The sequence below is a fragment of the Strongylocentrotus purpuratus genome, unplaced genomic scaffold, assembly GCF_000002235.5.
Source record: "Strongylocentrotus purpuratus isolate Spur 01 unplaced genomic scaffold, Spur_5.0 spur5_contig_870, whole genome shotgun sequence".
Taxonomy (NCBI): Eukaryota; Metazoa; Echinodermata; class Echinoidea; order Camarodonta; family Strongylocentrotidae; genus Strongylocentrotus; species Strongylocentrotus purpuratus.
In genome coordinates this window covers 884056-903368 of record NW_022145580.1, presented here as the reverse complement: position 1 = coordinate 903368, position 19313 = coordinate 884056, and the positions used below count along the sequence as shown (strand labels likewise).

Below are 19313 nucleotides of genomic sequence, written 5' to 3'. Positions count from 1 at the left end.
CAGGTATCAACTTTCAAGGTGTCACATTCTTCAAAAGTTTATCGCCCCTCATCTTCAGGGGAACTTGAGAGAGAGAGAGAGCTAGGACGTTTTTTCTTTCAAGGATGAAATGTATTTTAGTTCTTTTGACCGGGAGGTAACTCAAGAGTCTTCATTCTCTGACCTTCTTAAAGATTTGAACTACAAAGACATACTTCTTCTACTCCTGTTAATGCCTTCTTCACTTCACTAATTGCTTGTTCAAGTGCCTAAGTCTGCATTACATTTACTTTCTCATGTGCTGTTAATATGAGCTGAAGGCACAAACATTTGGGTTGCCATGTCTGAAATAGTTTGACATGAAACGGAGAAGCCACTGAGCATATCATACAACTTTTGAAAGTGAATATTTTTTTCACAGGAATATCAGTTGTTATCAGAAGCACACAGTTTCTATTTTCTATTCCATTTGATACTCTCTCTGTTGATCATCAGGATACTTGTATTCTACCAAAAGAACTATTTCAGTATCGAGGCTTCATGATATTAACTTCATTTCTCCTCTGTAAAGTTCCTCCCTACTTTCTAACTCAACACAGCTGCTTGTCTCAAGTCGAGTCGTCATCAAAAGTGGACAGTTTCTCCTCTAATTTGCAACAAGTTTTGACATCTTCATCTTGCTCATCTTCTATATGAGACTTGATGTTCAGCCAACGTTTCTTGCATCAAAACCAGAAGTTTGTCACCATTAATCAAGCAAAAAACCTCAAATCTACTCACTCTAGCACGCAAATTGTGACTTTTTCCCCTCAACAGTCTTTCAAGATTTTCAAACTCTGTGCTGCCTGAGCATCCCCATCCAATTTAATCACACGGTTGAAATTTGAGCGACTCTACAAGTAATTTCAAGTTGGAGATTGAAACTAGGTCATTTGTTCTGGATATTTGGAAGTCATTTATTAAGAATTGAACTCTGCAGTTCTTGACATCTGTATATATCCTTCACTGTTGTTTCATAATTTCAAATATCTAAGAACATTTGAAAGACATTTGAAAGGACAAATCTTACCAGTACAACCTGAAATGGACTATATGTAGTAGTTAGAGAAGAATGCTTCTTATATCTTGTAAAAATTTCATCTTGGTGCTCTGAAATTGTTATTTTGTCAACTGGAAAGCTTGCAATGCACAGGAGATTACCAAATTTGGTTTATTGAATCAACTTTACCATGACTGTAGCGTGGAAGTTTTTATGAGTTTCATGCCAAAGAAGGAAATTAGACAAATTTTTTGGAGGACCTCTCACACCAGAGTCAAAACTATTTTCTAAGCAGAAATCTATGACTAGACAGCTACTAATTTCTGTAGGGGAGTTTCAGAGACTGACTCCTTTACTAGACTTTGAAGCGTTGCTGCATCCTCGCAATGAAGGCAGAGACAGATATTTAATATCGTTAACGAGGAGCGATCTGTGCTTGGTCCGTTAGAGGAAATCGGGGCATAAGCTGAGGAGCTGAAGTGACGTGAGAGTGGTGTTACTAGGATTCAAGACCTTGGTTGATATTAGAGGTGTTAAGTGAGAAGAATACTACTGAACACATAGTATCACCTCTATTCTAACTCAATTTGTAAATAGCCGGAACGAATTTAGAGGAACGATACATTGTTGGATCTTTGAAAGTAATCAATTCAACTGTTTTATCTTGTTATCTATCAATTACTCCAAGGAAAAATCATAATTCTTGAATATTTGTACATAATTAATAGCCAAGTAACAAAAGCATTCATTGAAGCAAGTTTTAAATATTGATAAGAAATTACATACACCAATTGATAGGAATTGGTCAAAGCTAGGTCGAAATACAAGCAACTGCACATTTATTGGACATCAACCAAACGAAAGCCAAAGAACACATTATCTCCAACAAATCTAGAGCTCAAGTTCTTCGTACAGTTGTGTCTCCTTGATTGGACTTCGTTCAGCAGGTTTCATATGATGGTGCAGTTTTCTTAGAGGAAACACCTGAGAAATTTGGAAGGAGTCCGCTATCAGTTTTCACTCTGTGAAGTTCATCGTTTGCTACATGTATAAGTCTAGTCCTTTTGCATTGGAGAAGTTAACGGTTTGATAATCAGTCTGGATTTCTGATGAAGATACAGAGTGGATAATCATTTTTGCCAGTCATATTTAACTCATTGTATTTTAGTTATACAGTTACCTGTGTTTCAAGTCGCGACACACTGGCAAGTGGCAGTTAACACGGCATATTGAATCATTCTCATAGTTTGACACAATTATCTTTACAACCATCGTTGGAGTCTGATTAATTGAGAGAACAAGTGAAACTTAAAAGAGAATAACAAGTTGACTTTCTTCAACCCAAGAAATCTCTGTACTCCACAAAGATTAGAATGACCGCAAAAGATTCCATCTAAGAAAATTCTACTTGCGGGAGTAAAGACAAATGCATTTGATCATTAAAGATTGTTCTACAACATTCTAAACTGACTTCAGCAGTACAAACTTTGAATTCAAAGGATTGCTTTTCTGAGCGGTTAACTAAAAACCTAAAATGTTTTGCGCCGCAGTTCCAGACCACGCCACTGCTAGAAGCAGGGCTAATGCAGTCAAGGATGGACTTATTAAGAGAGTGGGACTTTACAAAAAAAGGTAGGTGTCATAGGAACATTGGTCTTGATGATGACGATGATCAGTGTGAATTAAACCATTCAAAAAATTGAATAAATGTCAGCATTGAAATTATTCAAAAATATGTTTTATCCAAATTTATTAATTTTTCTTCAAAAGGAAAAGGATTATTTCTTTTAAAAAAACTTTGAAGAATATCATTAATGATACTCGAATGATAATCAATTACCAAAGAAACCCCGACACAATATTATTTACTTCTTTAACAACAAAAAACTTTATGTTGAAAAAGGCCTAAATCAAAAGTAGCATTTGACATCAAGTCATATAACATTTTGGATATTCTTATATACCGTAATGTAGCAACATTTTATATATCAAGTGAGCAAAGAGAAACAGTGAACTTATCTACAATGTGAATACGCGGGAGGTCTATGATTATGTACAGTATCTCATTCATATACTTTGGATAACCCTAAATATTATACTAATAATAAAAAAAATACACCTTTCACAAATTATATTCACCTCATCACCTGGCTTTAGTGACTTAGAACTGAATTTATAGTTGCCCAAACCACACAGCATTTTTATATGTTTAATGTGTATGGATTTGAAAGGTCAGACAACCAAATATTTCACTTTTTGACTCACTATTATTGGCTGACAGTTGACTTTGATAGGGGACCCTGGGATTTTGAACAACTGCTAATTATATATATCTCTGCTTTACCACAACCATGATTATATATCCTTTATGAAATTGCAAACTTCCTTGCATCACTTAAACTTTTTAGAACTATTACTGAATGGTGCTGAATATCTTTTACCTCAAAGGATATACATGCAAACGTTTCTTCTCTTACTGTACCGTTATTATTGACTTAATGTGATAAATTCAAATTTCAAATGTGGTATTATCATTATCAGTGTTGGCTCTCCAAGGTTATAAATCACATGACTGACAACAAATTTGCATGATATTAGATAAAGGAATGATTAAATAATTAACATAAAATTGGACAAACAATTAAAAAAAGTTAAACAAGATCATCAAACACATCAATCTCAAATGGACAAATAATAGATGTGGTCATATCAGTAAGGCCTGTATCCACTTACATGCTATATTTACTGAAACATTTTCAAAATGCCCTTTTCCTCCATTTGTCAATAGAAATGACATGATTAAGGAAATGGATAGAGAAAAAAGATAATATGCCAGGAAGAAGAGTTTCTCAAGGATAATTGAGTTTGAGAGGTTTATTTCTGACTATGCTGCTTCTGTACTTGGGTTTCCCTTTCGACCCCTACAGATTGCAACAGACGTGGTTTTCTTTTTCTTATCCCATGTTCATCTCAATACCTTTTGAAAAAATGTGTATGGATGCATTTATTGAAGAGAAATAAATTGATAGCATGGAGGATGAAAATGATTGAAAAAAAGAGAGGTTTTAATGCTTCTTGAAGAATAGTTATATTGGTTAATCATTTGATCCCATCCCCTACCCTTAAGCCTCTCCTGAAATAAAACTACTTTGGTTCACAGTTGAGAGTCAGGATATGAGAAAGACTAACAAACACGAAGCACATAATCTAATCATGACTTTCATAGGTGGGGGAAGGAAGGAAGCATAGAGAGGCCCAGGTTATTGGTACAAAAGTTCTTTTGATGGATATCTATGTGAGGTGACAGAGAATTGTCAGCTTAACCAGAGTCTAACCTGGACAAGAGATGGCAGCATTTCATATTATCTGAATAGGCCAAGTAACTCACTTCAGTGAGTCATGTAGTACGTCCATGCTGATACTGTGATTTTCCCATTTTTGTCATTTCTATGGCAGGGGACAAATACCAATATGAAACTTGACTTCCATTACAGTGCTATTGACTCATTTTCTTTTCTTCATTTGAAAGGAAGTACAAGTAAATGTCTTTTGAAAGCTATTAAAAAAAAGTCAACCTAATATAGTTTGCAAATTGCAAAAAAGTCATTCAAATAAAATTTGTAAAACCCTTATTCTCTTCTCTCCCCCTCCCTCTTTTTATATTCTGCTGATGTACAAAAAATCCACTTCTGATTGATTAAAACAAACATACCGGTATACAAATTATGCTTGAATTAGCTATTTTCTCCAGTTCAGTGAAAAGATTTCTACTTGATTTTTCTACTGGGAGTGGTTTTTCAGCTGGTCCAACGTTTGCATTGCAGAATCATCTTAAAATGCACAGCATCATAGCATATCACATATAGAAGCAATGAAAATAACTATCAATAAATGTCACATTTCAGCGATCTTACCGACAGCCCCGCTGCTAAATTTTGAAAATGCGCATCTCTTAAGTGTGTCTGTAAGGCAACATAGTACCAAAACCTGGGCTGTATTTAAAGAAATTTTCAGTTTTAGAAAAAATATTTTTTGTGAGTCGCAAGTGTCCCATCGCAAGTTGCGGTCACCGATAGCTCTGTATGTATAACAAAGTAATTTTCTTAAATCGCGTTGCAAACTCGCAACAATCCGCGTATCTATGTAACGGTTGTCGAGTGAAGTTCATGCAATACATACTAGCTGCAAGTAAGATCACGAATAGAATGCGCTTGTGTAGTTTTTGATGTTTATCATGCAATGATCTGACAGACACATATAGCCCCAATGCAATTCAGCTGCAACATATTCAGCATCACAATAAATGCTGTACTTCTACAAGTATATTACGGTCAGACAAAAATGATTGGAAACCGAATTGGGGCTTTTATCGGATCGGAAGATCGGAGCGACACCCTAGCTCACTTATTAGGACATATAGGGGTGTGCCATTCTAATGGGTCACTTTTTCACAAAAAATACCTAAACATGGGTCTCATTTTAACAAAAATATCCCTAAACATGGGTCCGATTTTTCAAAATTTCCAAACTACACCTGAAAGATTGAAGGAAAAAAAAGGCTTTCCTTCAAGAAAAATTCCCCTAAATGACCCTTAAAAGTGGGTGGGCGGTTCGAGGCTTCAGCGGCACACCCACGTTTAAACCACATTTGAGTACCCCCCTCCCCCCTCCCCCGCCGCCCCTGATCTAGTAGAAAAAAAATTAGTTTTGCTAATTTCAGTTCGTCATATAGTTTAATAAGAAGGGAGGAGAATGGAGCTGGGTAACAGTGAGGATTTTGTGAAGACCTCGCCCTTGGCCTTGGAGTGGGAAGATCTTTTCTAGCAGGTGTTAACCTCTAGAACTTATCCAACCCTGAAGAAGTGACCGAGGATTACAGGATCTACCTCTCCTTGTATGATGATGATGATGATGATGATGAGGTGTTCAGTCTTCTACAAGTTCTGTATTCTACTGTTTTCTCTCCTACAAGTTCTGGGCATCTTCCAGGCTAGGCGCCATAAAGGAGAGGGAGCGTACAGTGTAACATTTTCTCTCCCTGGGAATCTTCCAGGCTAGGTGTCATAGAAAATAGAAAACATAGCTTACAGTACAACTTTTTCTCTTCTTACTTGCGCTGTTATAAAGAAATTGTACACCCTTTTGTTGTCTGCACCTTCACCTGCTGTCATGTACACATCCCATCCCAGTATAGCTTGGAAAAGCTGCTTCAGGGATTACCTCATCAAGTATCAAGTACTGTAGTTCTACTTCTACTTCTAGCCAATCTATGTAGAACTTTACGCATTGAGCGCTGTACATTTAGAAAACATGCTCCCATTGGCCGATCCGCTTGAGTAGCTTCGATTTTAAGTGAGAGAAGGCCTACTTAACTTAAGCGCAACTTAAATGCAACTTAAGCGCAACGGCAATGCCAATACATAATATTACATAACACACTTAGATGTCATGCTTTAACAGGTGACGCACTTTACACATACAGTGTACATGTAAATGAGGCACACTCAGCATATATGTAGGTACACACATAAACAGAAATATCAACAAACATTTCAGTACAACTTGCAAGTTTGTACCTTAAATATGACGAAAATGAGAATTTTTTAAACTTAAATAAAAAGGTATGTCAGACTTAAACTTAAGTGAAATACCTAACCCATTTACTGATTTAGGATGCTGAAAAAATCGTAACAAAAAGAGGTTTGACTGAAATATCATGATTTTGGTATAATAATAATAATCAAACGGAAAATCGCAAGCTTTCTCCTCACACCAATATCTTAACATTGAGCGAATGGTAGCCAGTGATAGCCAATAAGAAGGGCCCTTGTAGGTGCCAATTTAGGAAAATAAGGCTGAGATCGGATGAGCGTAATGCGCATGCACTAATAAAAGCTAAATTTTTATGTGCAATCTTGGCATCTATTCTTAATCTTAGTTCCAAGGCGAAGCTAAACAAGAACACCTGTTTCTTACAGTTAATGATTTTTGTCATACCAATAGAAAAGAACAACTCGTTTGCAATCAATTCAAGAAGGACACTGTGAACTTTCTTTCTCTGGATTTTTAACAGCACATCACTGTAGGTCTATATATATATTTTGCACCTGGGTTGAGACCTACACAAATTTTGGACATGGCACACACCACACTGCAGTGCGTAATCTTTGTTGTATGAAGTAGCATTTACGGAAGAAGAAGATGAAGAAGAAGAAGAAGAATTCAATTCAATTAATGGTTTATTAGTCTAGGCCTATGTAATTTTAAAATACATGCATCATAATTGTCATTTTACATGAAAAGCAGCAGAAGCTGGATTATTCGTGTTTACATGTTGACATAATAAAGTGATAAATCACATTTTTGCATCTCTGCATTAGAGCATTCAACAGAAAAACAAAATGAGGAAGTAGAGTATTATAGTCATGTACTGTCTGTAGTGTAGAATAGACAATAGTCAATAGCATCCACACACATTCGGGAATCAACCCAGGCCGCTGCACCAGGCCTATGCGATTACACGGTACCGGCAGATGCTCTAAACACTGTTCATGACCATACAGTAGTGTGCATGCCTAATTTCACGAAATAACTAAATACTACATGAATAAATAGATGGAAAAAGAAGGCGGAGAACACAATATTTAGGAATATCGAAACTATACACCTACCGATGAAATATGAGCTTGTTTTCACCTCCATTTTTCGAATTTTCACGTCAGTAATCGCCCATTTATCCTATCTTCATTCACCTGCAACTGCTTATTTACCTTTTATAGAAGGATCGATTGGCAAATAGGGGTAAAGTCTGTTTACAATTATCCACTTAACTCAACAAAACTAAATTTAGAGAGCAAAATCTTTTAAATATTTAAAAAAAAATTATTCAAAATATTTTAAAATGTTATTATGCATTATAGATAAGTAAAAATTAAAAATTATGCATTATTGAGAAGATACCACCCCTTCGTAATAGATTGGACTCTGCTGGCCCGGGGATGACCCCGAAACATCGCGCATGCGTGTATCATACATGTGGTGTTTGATCTGTCACAAAATGGTAGCAAGAATACACGGAAGGAAGGTTACGAAATGCGCATTTATTTTCGAACAGGATTTCCAGGATTTTGACGGAGATTTTTAAAATATTGTGCTACCTTTTGGCTTGTAACGAAGTCTACTCGGATCAATATCTGGAGATAAACCTAGGTTTCCTGGCTCACCTTCTCAGTCTCGTTCCAAATAAAGGCATAATTTTAGGTAAGAAGAACTGAGATTGTTTTGCAATGCAAATCCACACAATAGATGAATGGGAATATGCACACACTTGCTGCATGAGGATCAGAGTTTCTCACACACACCCCCACAGCCTCCCGAAGCTTTGGTGTTGTCTGGCTTGCCTTTGGCATTGAAGTTATTGCCTCAATGCAGTGCAGTGTAATGTAAGAAAGAATGAATGGATGGCCGTGAATCATGCATGAATGGCATGGTGGCATAAATTGAAAAAGTGGAATTTATTTAGATGTTGGTATATTTTTGATAATTAAACAGTGTATGTATTGATTCAAACATTAAATTGATGACCGGTTTATGTAAATAAATGCAATAAATGAAGTTCAAACTTAAATAAAGAGAAGGTTGAGATCTGGGAAGAGGTGAATTAAAGTCCAAGTTGTGAGCAATATCATTGTTATTATGCAAATTTGGAGAACATCAGATAAACCATGTTCCCTGAAAAGTATGGCTCTTCAAATGCCTACATATTCTAAATAAATATGGCATGTAACATCGTAAAACTTGGGACAGATTTTTTATGCCACGTGATCGTGTAGCCCCATATAGACCCTACATCTTTCTGTGTGAAGTGCTCGTAACTTTACCAAGACTTGGCCAGATTTCTTATAATTTCAATGATTCCAGAACCTTGCCTTACACACCAATACTTATATGCTACATGATCAACCTTTTCTGATCGAATTCACACCGTTTCTTTCACAATGCAATCGCATGACCAGAACTCAACTTCATCTTTAAAATCAATATGTGTCCAAAATATATTATTTTCAATTACAATATGTATTTATGCTGAATCTGGTTGCAAAATCATGTTGATGCAAACAATGGATCACAGATAGAATTCAATCTATATACTTGAAGAAAATTATTTGAAAACATTAGGTGGTGAAAAACAATAACAAGAAAATAAAACGTAAATTCTACGACTGTAAATGCGCAGCCAAACTAGGATGGGAGGCAGTGGGAAATAAAGAAAATGTCAGTAGAGGACAACTCCCAATACATTCAATTCTCGCTACCCTAAATAGGTACGAAAATCTCGAAATTCGCGAGACGAGGTAATTTTCACTCTCTCGGGTCGTCACTACAACTTCCGGTATAGAGTCCCATACCGCTGGCGCTAGCGCCTGTGTTCGCTGTGCAGAGTTTTCACGCACGCTAAAATCGATGCCAATCAGTGTAATTTGTACAGATTATAATATGCAATGGAAAGCTTCGGGCAGAATTAGTGACTTTAGCACAAAAGGCCGTTAAACTCTACCGTGAAAGAGAGGGTTGTGATCACGAACGCCTGCACAGGAAGCTGTAATGTCGAAAAGCTATCCCATAATGCAATGCGCGTTTTCAGGATTTTCCCCGGATCTCGGCAGAATCGCTATTTGGGGTAGCGAGAATTTCATGTTGCATACAGTGTATACTACAAGAGAAGGGGAGAACTATGTCAACATGTCATGTACTGCTTGCTACCTGTCCATGTCATGTTCATGTTTTGTTTTCCTCCCTCCTGTGAGACGCAGTATAAACATCGCAACAGACGGCGTCTATCAGCAACTAGCCTTGAATTGGCAATGCTCCTATTAATACAGCACTCTCTCTCCCTCTTCAGCCTTGCTCTGTTTCTAAGGTACAAGAAGATGAAACCACTTCATATATTTACACTGTAGTCATGAGCACACAATATAAAGTGCACTTCTTTCAGTTTCTATTCACCCCCATACTCTATTAAGTTCTTGCTTGAACAATATACATGTACTTCCCAGTTTCAAGAAACTATAAATATTCAAGGATATCAATATTATTTTTTGTCATTGTTTGTAAAAATTTAAGGAAAAAAATAAGTATGTAGTATGATGTGATTATTTCTGTATGGTAAAACAAGTAAAGTACGTATATGACATAATAGATTCTTTATTGAATTTCCTGATTCGATGGTTTTAAAAAAGAAATATGCAAAAGGATTTGCATGCAAACTACATCCCCTGCCCTGTTGTGTACACTAGTAGTGTTTGAGTGTCAAGACGAAGAAGAATGAGTTCTATTTGCTGCAGGTAACAGGGTTACATGTGGTTCAGATTACACACTTTACAATTCTTATTTCCGTGATCCACTGAGTGAACACCCTGTCTTGACAATTAATTGGTGTGTAATTAGCCTTTGAAAGTAAATACCAGACTAATATATCAATAGTAGCCCATATCATAGTACAGTGGAATAGCATTGAGGGGGGGGGGGGTGGGGGGTGAGTGGCAAGGGAGCAGGTTGACACATGTCCCTCCAATTAAATGTTCCTCCCCCAACAATTAATTAAAAGAGAGAAAGAAAGAAAGTGAGAGGAGGGGATAAATGGGAAGATAATACACAACCCTCCTATAAACTTGCCCAAATTGATGGCATTTTGCATCATTCATCCACATACTGGTAGTAAGACTGTCCCCACTCCAACTCCCACCCCTCCCCTTTGACATGACTGCTCTCTCAGTGGCTAGGCTGGTGCTACATACTGTATACCACTGCTACTTCCTGAGGTATAAAGTCAAGAACTAGTATATATTTATTATTTACCAGATCTTTTCTTTATATCCTTTATGAATATTGAGGTTATAAATTATCCAGTTTCCAATAATTAATAAAGCCATAATGGACGAATGAAAGGTGGTGAATGTCTGTGGTTTCTACATTTAGGGCAACAGGATCTCGACGTGAAATTAATCTAATTAGCGGCAGCCACTAATAGTCCCATGAAAAACTCACACTTACTAAGGGAAGAGCTCACACTGTATTGATGAGTAATTAGATAGGAAGTCATCAAGTATCACTTGACTCTACACTGTTCCTTTTCTAATTTTGTGAATGTCATACATTCTTCACTTCACCCTCTACCAAACTAATAACTCTAGCCCTACAGGAACATGTATATGTAGGCCTATAACAGGAATGATATATAGAATCTATAGCAATTGTCGCCAGATCATACTGTGTATGTATGTGTGAGCACCAGTACTGTATGCATTGTACGTGCAATTGAGATCGTTCGCATAGCCACCTGACTTTGCTATGTACAGTGAAGAACATGATTTCTTCTGGATCAATGATGGCTTTATATGTTATTTCATACTACCTACCTACCTATAATCCTATCTATATGTACTTGCCTGAGCTGAGGTTTGAGATTAGAGAGCTGTTGCTTGGGTTGGGAGTATTTCCTGGGTGTGGTGGTCGTTTGACTAGTTCAGAATACTCCAACAAATGTGGCCAACTTTTTTGGCAGTTGGCTTAAAATAGGTCAAATCTCCCAAGGTGTGTTCTCTCTGCCAATATTATTTTGGCAGTCAGTGTTTAACCTTTATATTACCAATTAATTGTGCACTACACGTGTGAATGTTGTAATGCATGCGAGTGAGATCCTGCTGTGTACTAATTGAACCAGCGAAATGTTACGACTTAACTTTCAGCCAAATGTATACACAGATAGCTTTTAATAGTAGGCATATAGACATGTACTTATTGTGAATACTTCAGCTTCAGCTACATGTATGCTATGCTCAGCATATGCTTCACATGTACGTACTAGAATTAACTGAAGTCCACTCTGTTAGAATGATAGATGATATATATTGTCAATACTGTAGATATGCTTGTTGAAGTACAGACAATTTGCTTGAAGTTATTAATCATTTCATTCTTACAATTTCTCATATTTGTACTTAGCCTACATGTGCAGTAAAGTTGTATGTTTACATGTAAAAGCCATTGTAACAAAGTCTGGATGTTAGTTTCCAACACATTTTTCGCCTCTCAGATCCACCCAGTATTAATTCTTCGCCCAAACTATTATGTGTCCTGTGTATGACATGTAGCAATTAGCATAACAATACAGACAGGAATGCATGGCCGTGGCCACAATCTGCTAAGCTTTTAGGCTCCTACTCTATTATACAAGTTTTGGTTGGATGATCTAGTAATTTTGTTGTTTGATCTGCTTACAACAGCAGACCCTATGTGGAAAATTTACTACATTACATATATATATGAATTTCTCCTACTTGCTTTAATGTAAGCAAACAAAATGCAAAGTATATTAGATACAATATACATTTATATCACAAATGTACTACAACCACCATGAGAACACATACACAGGGGCTAATGGAGCCAGGAGGAATTTCCTCTGTAATGAAAATGTCCCCAGCATCTGGTCTTACACTCTGTAATCCATTTAGGAATACTTAAGTCACTTAGGATATTATTTTTTAAAGGCCAAATGGATGCGGCATATATAGGAAGCTTGTGAGATATGGTCATTCTATATGAATTAGATTTGGTCATATTCTTGGGTAATGCAATTTGATTCTTGCACTTTTACCCTTTTATAGGCCTATACATTTGCAGATGTTGCTGACTAGTGAATTCATGTTTTGATTTGTTTTTGTCTGAGTAACAGTTGTACTACTAATCTAGATAATGTTGAACTTCCCTAAATCTTTTAATAGTTTTCTTCAGGTTTCCCAAATTATTCAACTGCCTTTCAAGCAGTGTTTTACCAAACTAATGATTTCAAAACTTACTACATGTACACAATGTAGCTTTCAAGTTTCAACATTTTGAGAGGATAAATGAATACCAGGTGCAATTATAGGTCAGCACACACAGTTGTGTAGCTTTGGCAACTCAGAACCCATATCAAAAGAGAAAAAATAGATGCACCCTGTATATCAACTGTAGTATTTTGATAACAGAAATCAGGCCTCACAATCTCAATTTTGCCATAAATGCCAATTCAAGCTCATTTCCTTTCAATTGAACTGATAGAAAAGGTCCTAATGTATGAGAAAGTGCTGTTGATTTCATATGAAGTCTGTTGACATTAGAAAGGAGATGGAATGTACACATTTTTGTCACACTTTGGCCTCGATTGTAACCATAGCGACGGCAGCTAGTCACAAGTTGATTTCCTCTTTGCAGGATAAATGTTTGTAAGTAATTGACGCCTTTTACTACGGCCTTGCATGCTTTGCACTGGAAATGGGTGATTAAATGTGATTAGGGGAATGAATTATGACCTCGTTATAATTTTTATAACAATCATCTTCACAAGTCGTTGTTCGGTTGTTGATATGGTTTAGTACTACATCGTATGTTACAAATTGATTAGGTTTGATTGAATCGTAATTCTGTATTTCTTATTTAATGTAACCAGCATATTTCTTGTTTTATTGTAGGCTTAGACTACTGTCTCTCTATCATACAATGTACAGTATACCAAGGATGTATGAGAAAGGTCCATGGCAAGAAGGAAACCCAAATATGATCACAAGGAACTTTGAGTGAAATCAGACAATCAAGATCATCAAATATGGGAATCTTAATACTTCTCATGTGAACCTTTTAATATGACACAGCTACATGTAGTAATGACCGTATCAATAACATTTACATGCACCATTTGATGACTTCTCGTCTTATTTTTTTCTCTGCTCTGCTTTTCAAGAGGTTTTTCCCAGTAAACCATGCTTGTAAAAGATATTTGTGTAGATAATACAATGTAGGACATTGCATTACCCTGCACTAGCTCTGTGACAAGGTGTAACTTCCTATTGTATACCTATGGGAGAGTTGTGAGAGTGATCCTCTCAAGTAGGATTGAGGATTGTGGCCAGAAATATGCCATTGGCTTCCTTTCAGAAACTAGATCAAAACTTAGAAGTGGATGATGAAAGGGCTGGAAAGAAATCTCTCAGACTCAGTACAGCATACTTTAATGTATCTTTTGCATCATGATCAAAATATGTACAGGTGTATACTGTAAAATTATGGACAAGTGGTAACATTGAGAATCTTGTGATCCCAAGGAAACATCAAAGACTGAAAATCAAAACCAATTTGCAGCAAGAAAAGACAAGGTATGAGAACAGATATCCATAAAATATGCATCTTCAAATGGATGGATAAGAACTATGATGGGAGTTTGGATTTTGATTTTCTATCTTACATGTACCTGTCGGAGGAATTGTTTTGAAGAGCCCCACTTGTTCAAAGTTGTAGTAGTTTGCTTTGAATTTGTGAGAATTGATCTGGGGCCAAGTTGGCAAACTTATAACAATCCTCAATCAATTGCAAACAGCTGGTTTTTAATGTTATGTAGTGGGATATCAAATTATCACATTATAAATGTATTGTTTATATATAGCACATCATTCTCTTACTCTTTTCTAATAGTTTGTGCCAGAATTTTTTCCATCTACTGGTATACACATGTATGTTAATTTGATGACCTGCAGTGATTCTCTGGTGGCACTTAGCCTGTTGACGACTTAACCTTACAAAACTCAAATTAAAGCCATCAAAAATACTAATGAAAATGAGAAGTTTTTAGTGAGTTAGTTGTATTATGTTTTCACAGCATGTGCATGATGTGTGCCTCAAGCACTCATGTAGCTTGTATAGGAAGTATGCGATGCGTATAGGAAGGCAATGGGAAATTGAGATGGAGGGGGGTACTCTTAAAACTTCCTGTCCATCAATGTAATGCCATTGAGATAATTCTTATCATTGTGAACTATTTTATCTTTGTACATTGCAGGGTTATTGTCCTGCTACATGTACATGTATTTATGTAATATTAGTCATTTTAAGTTTAATAGCCTCTAATTCAAAGGAAGAAAAGTAAAGCACTTTGTTCAAAGTTTCAAGATGAAAATTGTTCATAAAAGTACATCAAGATTGATTTCCTTTATGGTATTACTGTACTGTACTTTTATGTAGGCCCTACCAGTAAATTGTTTTGTTTGAACTGGGAAGGAGGTTAGCTGTGTTTATAAATATTCCAGTTAATGTCCTTCTGGCTCTAAACAGATGAAATAATTCTTTTGTTTTTTAATTATAAAGTCATGATCATCTTATATTAGTGACTTATATTTCTATAAGGAATGATGTTTCTCCTTTACCCAGGCCCATATGCAAAGAAAATAATCTTTCCATAGAATTATGAAATTTGTATAATGATGTTTAAGATACAATGGACCAATTACCATACTTGACTGGGAAGCTGAAAGGGTAATTTTGTTTATTCAAATCTGACTCTTCAGTTGTGAGAAGTAATAAAAAAAACGAACTGTGACCCTTTCAAATGGGGGGAAACACCATAGGTGTAAAACGTTAGGTGTTGGGTCAAGTTTAATTAGACCTCTGGGGTAGAATTTAGCCATTTGATAGTGTGAATTGTGTTTGGATGATATCTGCTGGGTAATATTTATATATATATATATATATATATAATATATTTATTTAATATTTATAGATACTAAATAGATACAATCATTGAAGAAGTGTGTAGAAAATTGCATGCACTAAACTTGCACAGTATGTATTATTTCTCAACTTCTTAAACCAACATTTTCATAGAGTTTGAAAATAACTACAAGCCTTCTTCTTGAAAGAAAGAATTGTGCTCTGTCATTTAGTGTTCAGTTTATCATCTCATGATACTATGTACAGCAAAAGCTTCCTAAAATAGCTAATTTTGAACTCTGTATTATTAAATTGATGAGCCAGAATTGTTTTTATTTTCAAAAGATAGTTTAAAGGAATATAAGGGAGTAATGCCCTTTCAAACAATGGGGGAGCTGGCCCCTGGACCACATCGCTTTTCCTTACTTTCTTTTCTTATTGCTTTCTGTGTGTCATGCCTAATTTAGAATGAGTTCATCCCATGCAGCTAGGATATTTCTGAGAATCCTCTAAATTGTCAAGGGGGTTGAATGAGACAGAATTAGCACATTCTTCACACCATCAGTGTTTTAATCGCTCTCATCTAGATGACTGATATCCTTACATTCCCATGCACCCCTCAGGCCTCCTCAGGCATCCTCAGGATTGTAGTCCTCAAGAATAATTCATGTTTAAAGTAATCTCTAAGATGATCTACCCGTACAGAACTTACAGATACGGTATACAATACATGGAACATCTTTCTACTGTATTATCCCTAAAAATCAGACACAAGCTGCTACTTTTTAGTATTGATATTTTTTGGAGTATATTTTTACTTCTGTTGTTGGCAGTGTCCATTAGCTCCCATTCTGTTGTTAATAGAACACTACCGTAAATCTCAGTGTATAAGACGCACCCCTATTTTTTGGGCCCAGAAAAAGATTTTTGTTGTTGTTGTTGTCATCTCTGACTTTAGAATTTTTTTGGGCAGGAAAAAGTGTGTCTTATACATGGAGATTCATGGTATATAAAATGTCCCAGTTTCCCTCTTTCTCCCTTTCTGTTTGGACTTTACACAGGTCAGATAAGACAAATCTCTTCTTTCAACTATTTGTGCTTCATGCCTATTTGCTTCGCTGTATTTCTATTCAACAAATACTTACAAACATGTATAGTACATGTCGCACGATACATGAATATACCTTTAATACTTTGTGTGTACTGTATTACGTACATGTACCTATACACTTTGGACTTTACCTTATGGAGGTACTTGTAAGGAAAGTTGGTCAACTCTTTGATATTGTATTGATTGATAGATGCTTGGTTATTATGTTGGGTAAAGGCAATGTTTACTAGTACATGTAGGTAAACTCCTCCTTGAAGATCTACGTGTACAATTGCATGTACATTATGGTAGAATCATAAGCTTTCACATAAACTAAATGTGCAGTTCAATAAAGGTACAATATAATAATTTGTATTTTGTGACAATTTTCTTATTGCAAAAGTATTTAAGTTAATGGTATACCAATTTAGTTCCCATGTAGAGCCTGGAATCGCATACAGTCTTTTCTCAGAATCTTCTTGCCTCTTCTTTCTTGTTTTCTGTTACTTCTTCTCCACTTGTAGCAATCTTGAGATTACTTTTCTCCACCACAACCCAATTTTCTTGCTTTCTGTTTGACAACGTGGGGAACCTTGACAGTAGCTGTCATCTTTCAGTCAATCATTGAACGGAAGGTTGAGAAGAGGTGCCTTACTTCCTATTGCCAATTATAACCCAACTCAGCTCAGGATCGAGTAGCATACTTTCTCTTTTGCTCTCTTGATCTAGCGTTGTTCACACCGAAATGTCTCAGTTTTTAAACTTTTAAACCTCAAAGTTATAATCAACGACCCACTAACGATGAAGAGGGTTCATGCAGGACCAAAACAGCTACATGTAGTATTCAAAGTTAACTACAAGCCCGGGAAAACATTCATTTTTAATAAATACAAGTTAGCGCAACATCAAAGCTAATTTAGCCTGCACAGCACATAACTTTGAGTGAGGACCCTTGCTCTCCCACCCCCACCCCCGGCTACTCATAGTTATCACGCTATAACCCTTAAGATCTGCCATGTTTTGTAACTGTGAATTAACTTTTGTATCCACAAATGCATCTGCAAGGTCCCAATGTTTAAAACGATAAAAACATGACCTAAGCTTTAAAGACTTTTGTGTGAACCTCTCTCTCTCTCTCCCTCTCTCCCTCTCTCTTTCCCTCTACATTACATGTATAATGTACTTTGAAAATAAGTGCAAGACAAGTATGTAAGTATAATCTTGAGCTCATAGAAAAAATGGTTTATTTATTTCTGTGGATGGCTGAGTTTCATGCATGGGTAAGGTATGGTATTTATTCATCAACATATCGCAGCCAATGGCTGAATTGCATGCATGATTTACAGAGATTTGATTTAAAAAATAAAAAAACATCATATTTACACTTCGTTATTTAACAATAATTCAACAACAAAAAAAAAACTCAATTAAACTCATAAAGGGAAGAAAGAAGTAAAGGAAATATGTGGAGCGGGGAGATGAGGAGAGAACTAAAGATATGTACGTCACTGAATATGAATTACAATCTTCTCTCAATGATGTTTAAGATAAGAACAATAAGCATTGACAAAAGTCATTGAAATCAAATTTGTAATTGTTTTGGGGTAGGAATAATTACCTACATGTATTATTCTTTACTGAGAGATAAAAAGGGTAGGGGGAAAACATGTAAAAGCTAAAAAGACAAAATATACTCTCCTTTCCATTAGATTTTACCCAACTTCGCCCACCTCCAATTGGAGTGTGTGGGACTAACGTCAAGACAGGAGAGCCATAGGCTATATGTACATGTACTTGTACAATAGATTTGGGCCAAGGTGGGAGTTTCCCATTCAAAACTACAAAACAAAGTTGAATGTTTGGGTTACACCTTTGCAAAACACAAAGCTTACAAATAAGGATATTTTGCTCTGGTTCAATGCATTAGTAGTTGTTTGCATAAAAATGACAAATATTCTGAAGAATGTACTCATCTTGAATGGAATTTGGTCACAAGCCAAGGGAGTTTTTTAGATTTTAGTTTCTGAATTATCATTATATGAATTTGATAATGATTTTGAGAGATATAGCCTTTGCCTGAATAGGCCTAGGATAAGGATTACATGTTCGCCTACATAGATTTTACATGTGATTATAGGCTTACTTAAAATAAAGATAATAATGGTAAGTATAGCGCATAATAATTCATAGAATTCACTATATGCACTTTACATTAAAAAATAAGGAAGAGCAATTTAACCAGATAATAATAACATAATGAAAGCAAAGAATAATGTAGATGTAGTTCGGACAGATCATGGTATTTGGTGCTGTTTTCTAAGTGTTTGGCCATTGTATTTGGTTAGTCTGGGATGTTATTTTGGTATCTGTACAGCTGTCTAATCTGAACCTGTTGAAAAATTGATTTTTACTCTGATCGATGCAGGAAAAAATACACACAAAGCTTTTACATGTTTGTAAAGAAAGTTATAGTGTACAGCATATTATATCACTAGACTGACAGAATATTTCAAACCATGTTGTTCACTTTGGTTGAGACCTTTTTAGTGTGTTATTTTAAAGAGTGCAAGTTTTGTCTATATTGGTTATGATTATCTAAATATTATTACTTAGCCCTGATACCCGGAAGTCAAAACAAAATTGTTATTTCCAGTGTTCGGGGATATGATTATAAAAAGGTCA

General features: G+C 35.8%; 2 protein-coding genes across 3 annotated transcripts in view; one reads left to right on the top strand and one right to left on the bottom strand.

Moving 5' to 3' along the window:
* LOC590251 (epsilon-sarcoglycan) overlaps positions 1–7782 on the bottom strand; it is a 79069-nt gene extending 71287 nt beyond the window's left edge. For both annotated transcript variants that reach the window (XM_030976581.1, XM_030976588.1), the window contains exon 1: positions 7690–7782. In XM_030976581.1, the coding sequence (XP_030832441.1) occupies positions 7690–7720 (31 nt within the window). In that variant the 5' untranslated portion in view covers positions 7721–7782. The remainder of the gene's footprint in view (positions 1–7689) is intronic.
* A 163-nt stretch (positions 7783–7945) lies between these two features.
* Positions 7946–19313, top strand: part of LOC115920570 — a 73950-nt gene continuing 62582 nt past the window's right edge. Inside the window, exon 1 of the mRNA XM_030976557.1 lies at positions 7946–8278. The gene's annotated coding sequence lies outside the window, so the exon portion shown is untranslated. The remainder of the gene's footprint in view (positions 8279–19313) is intronic.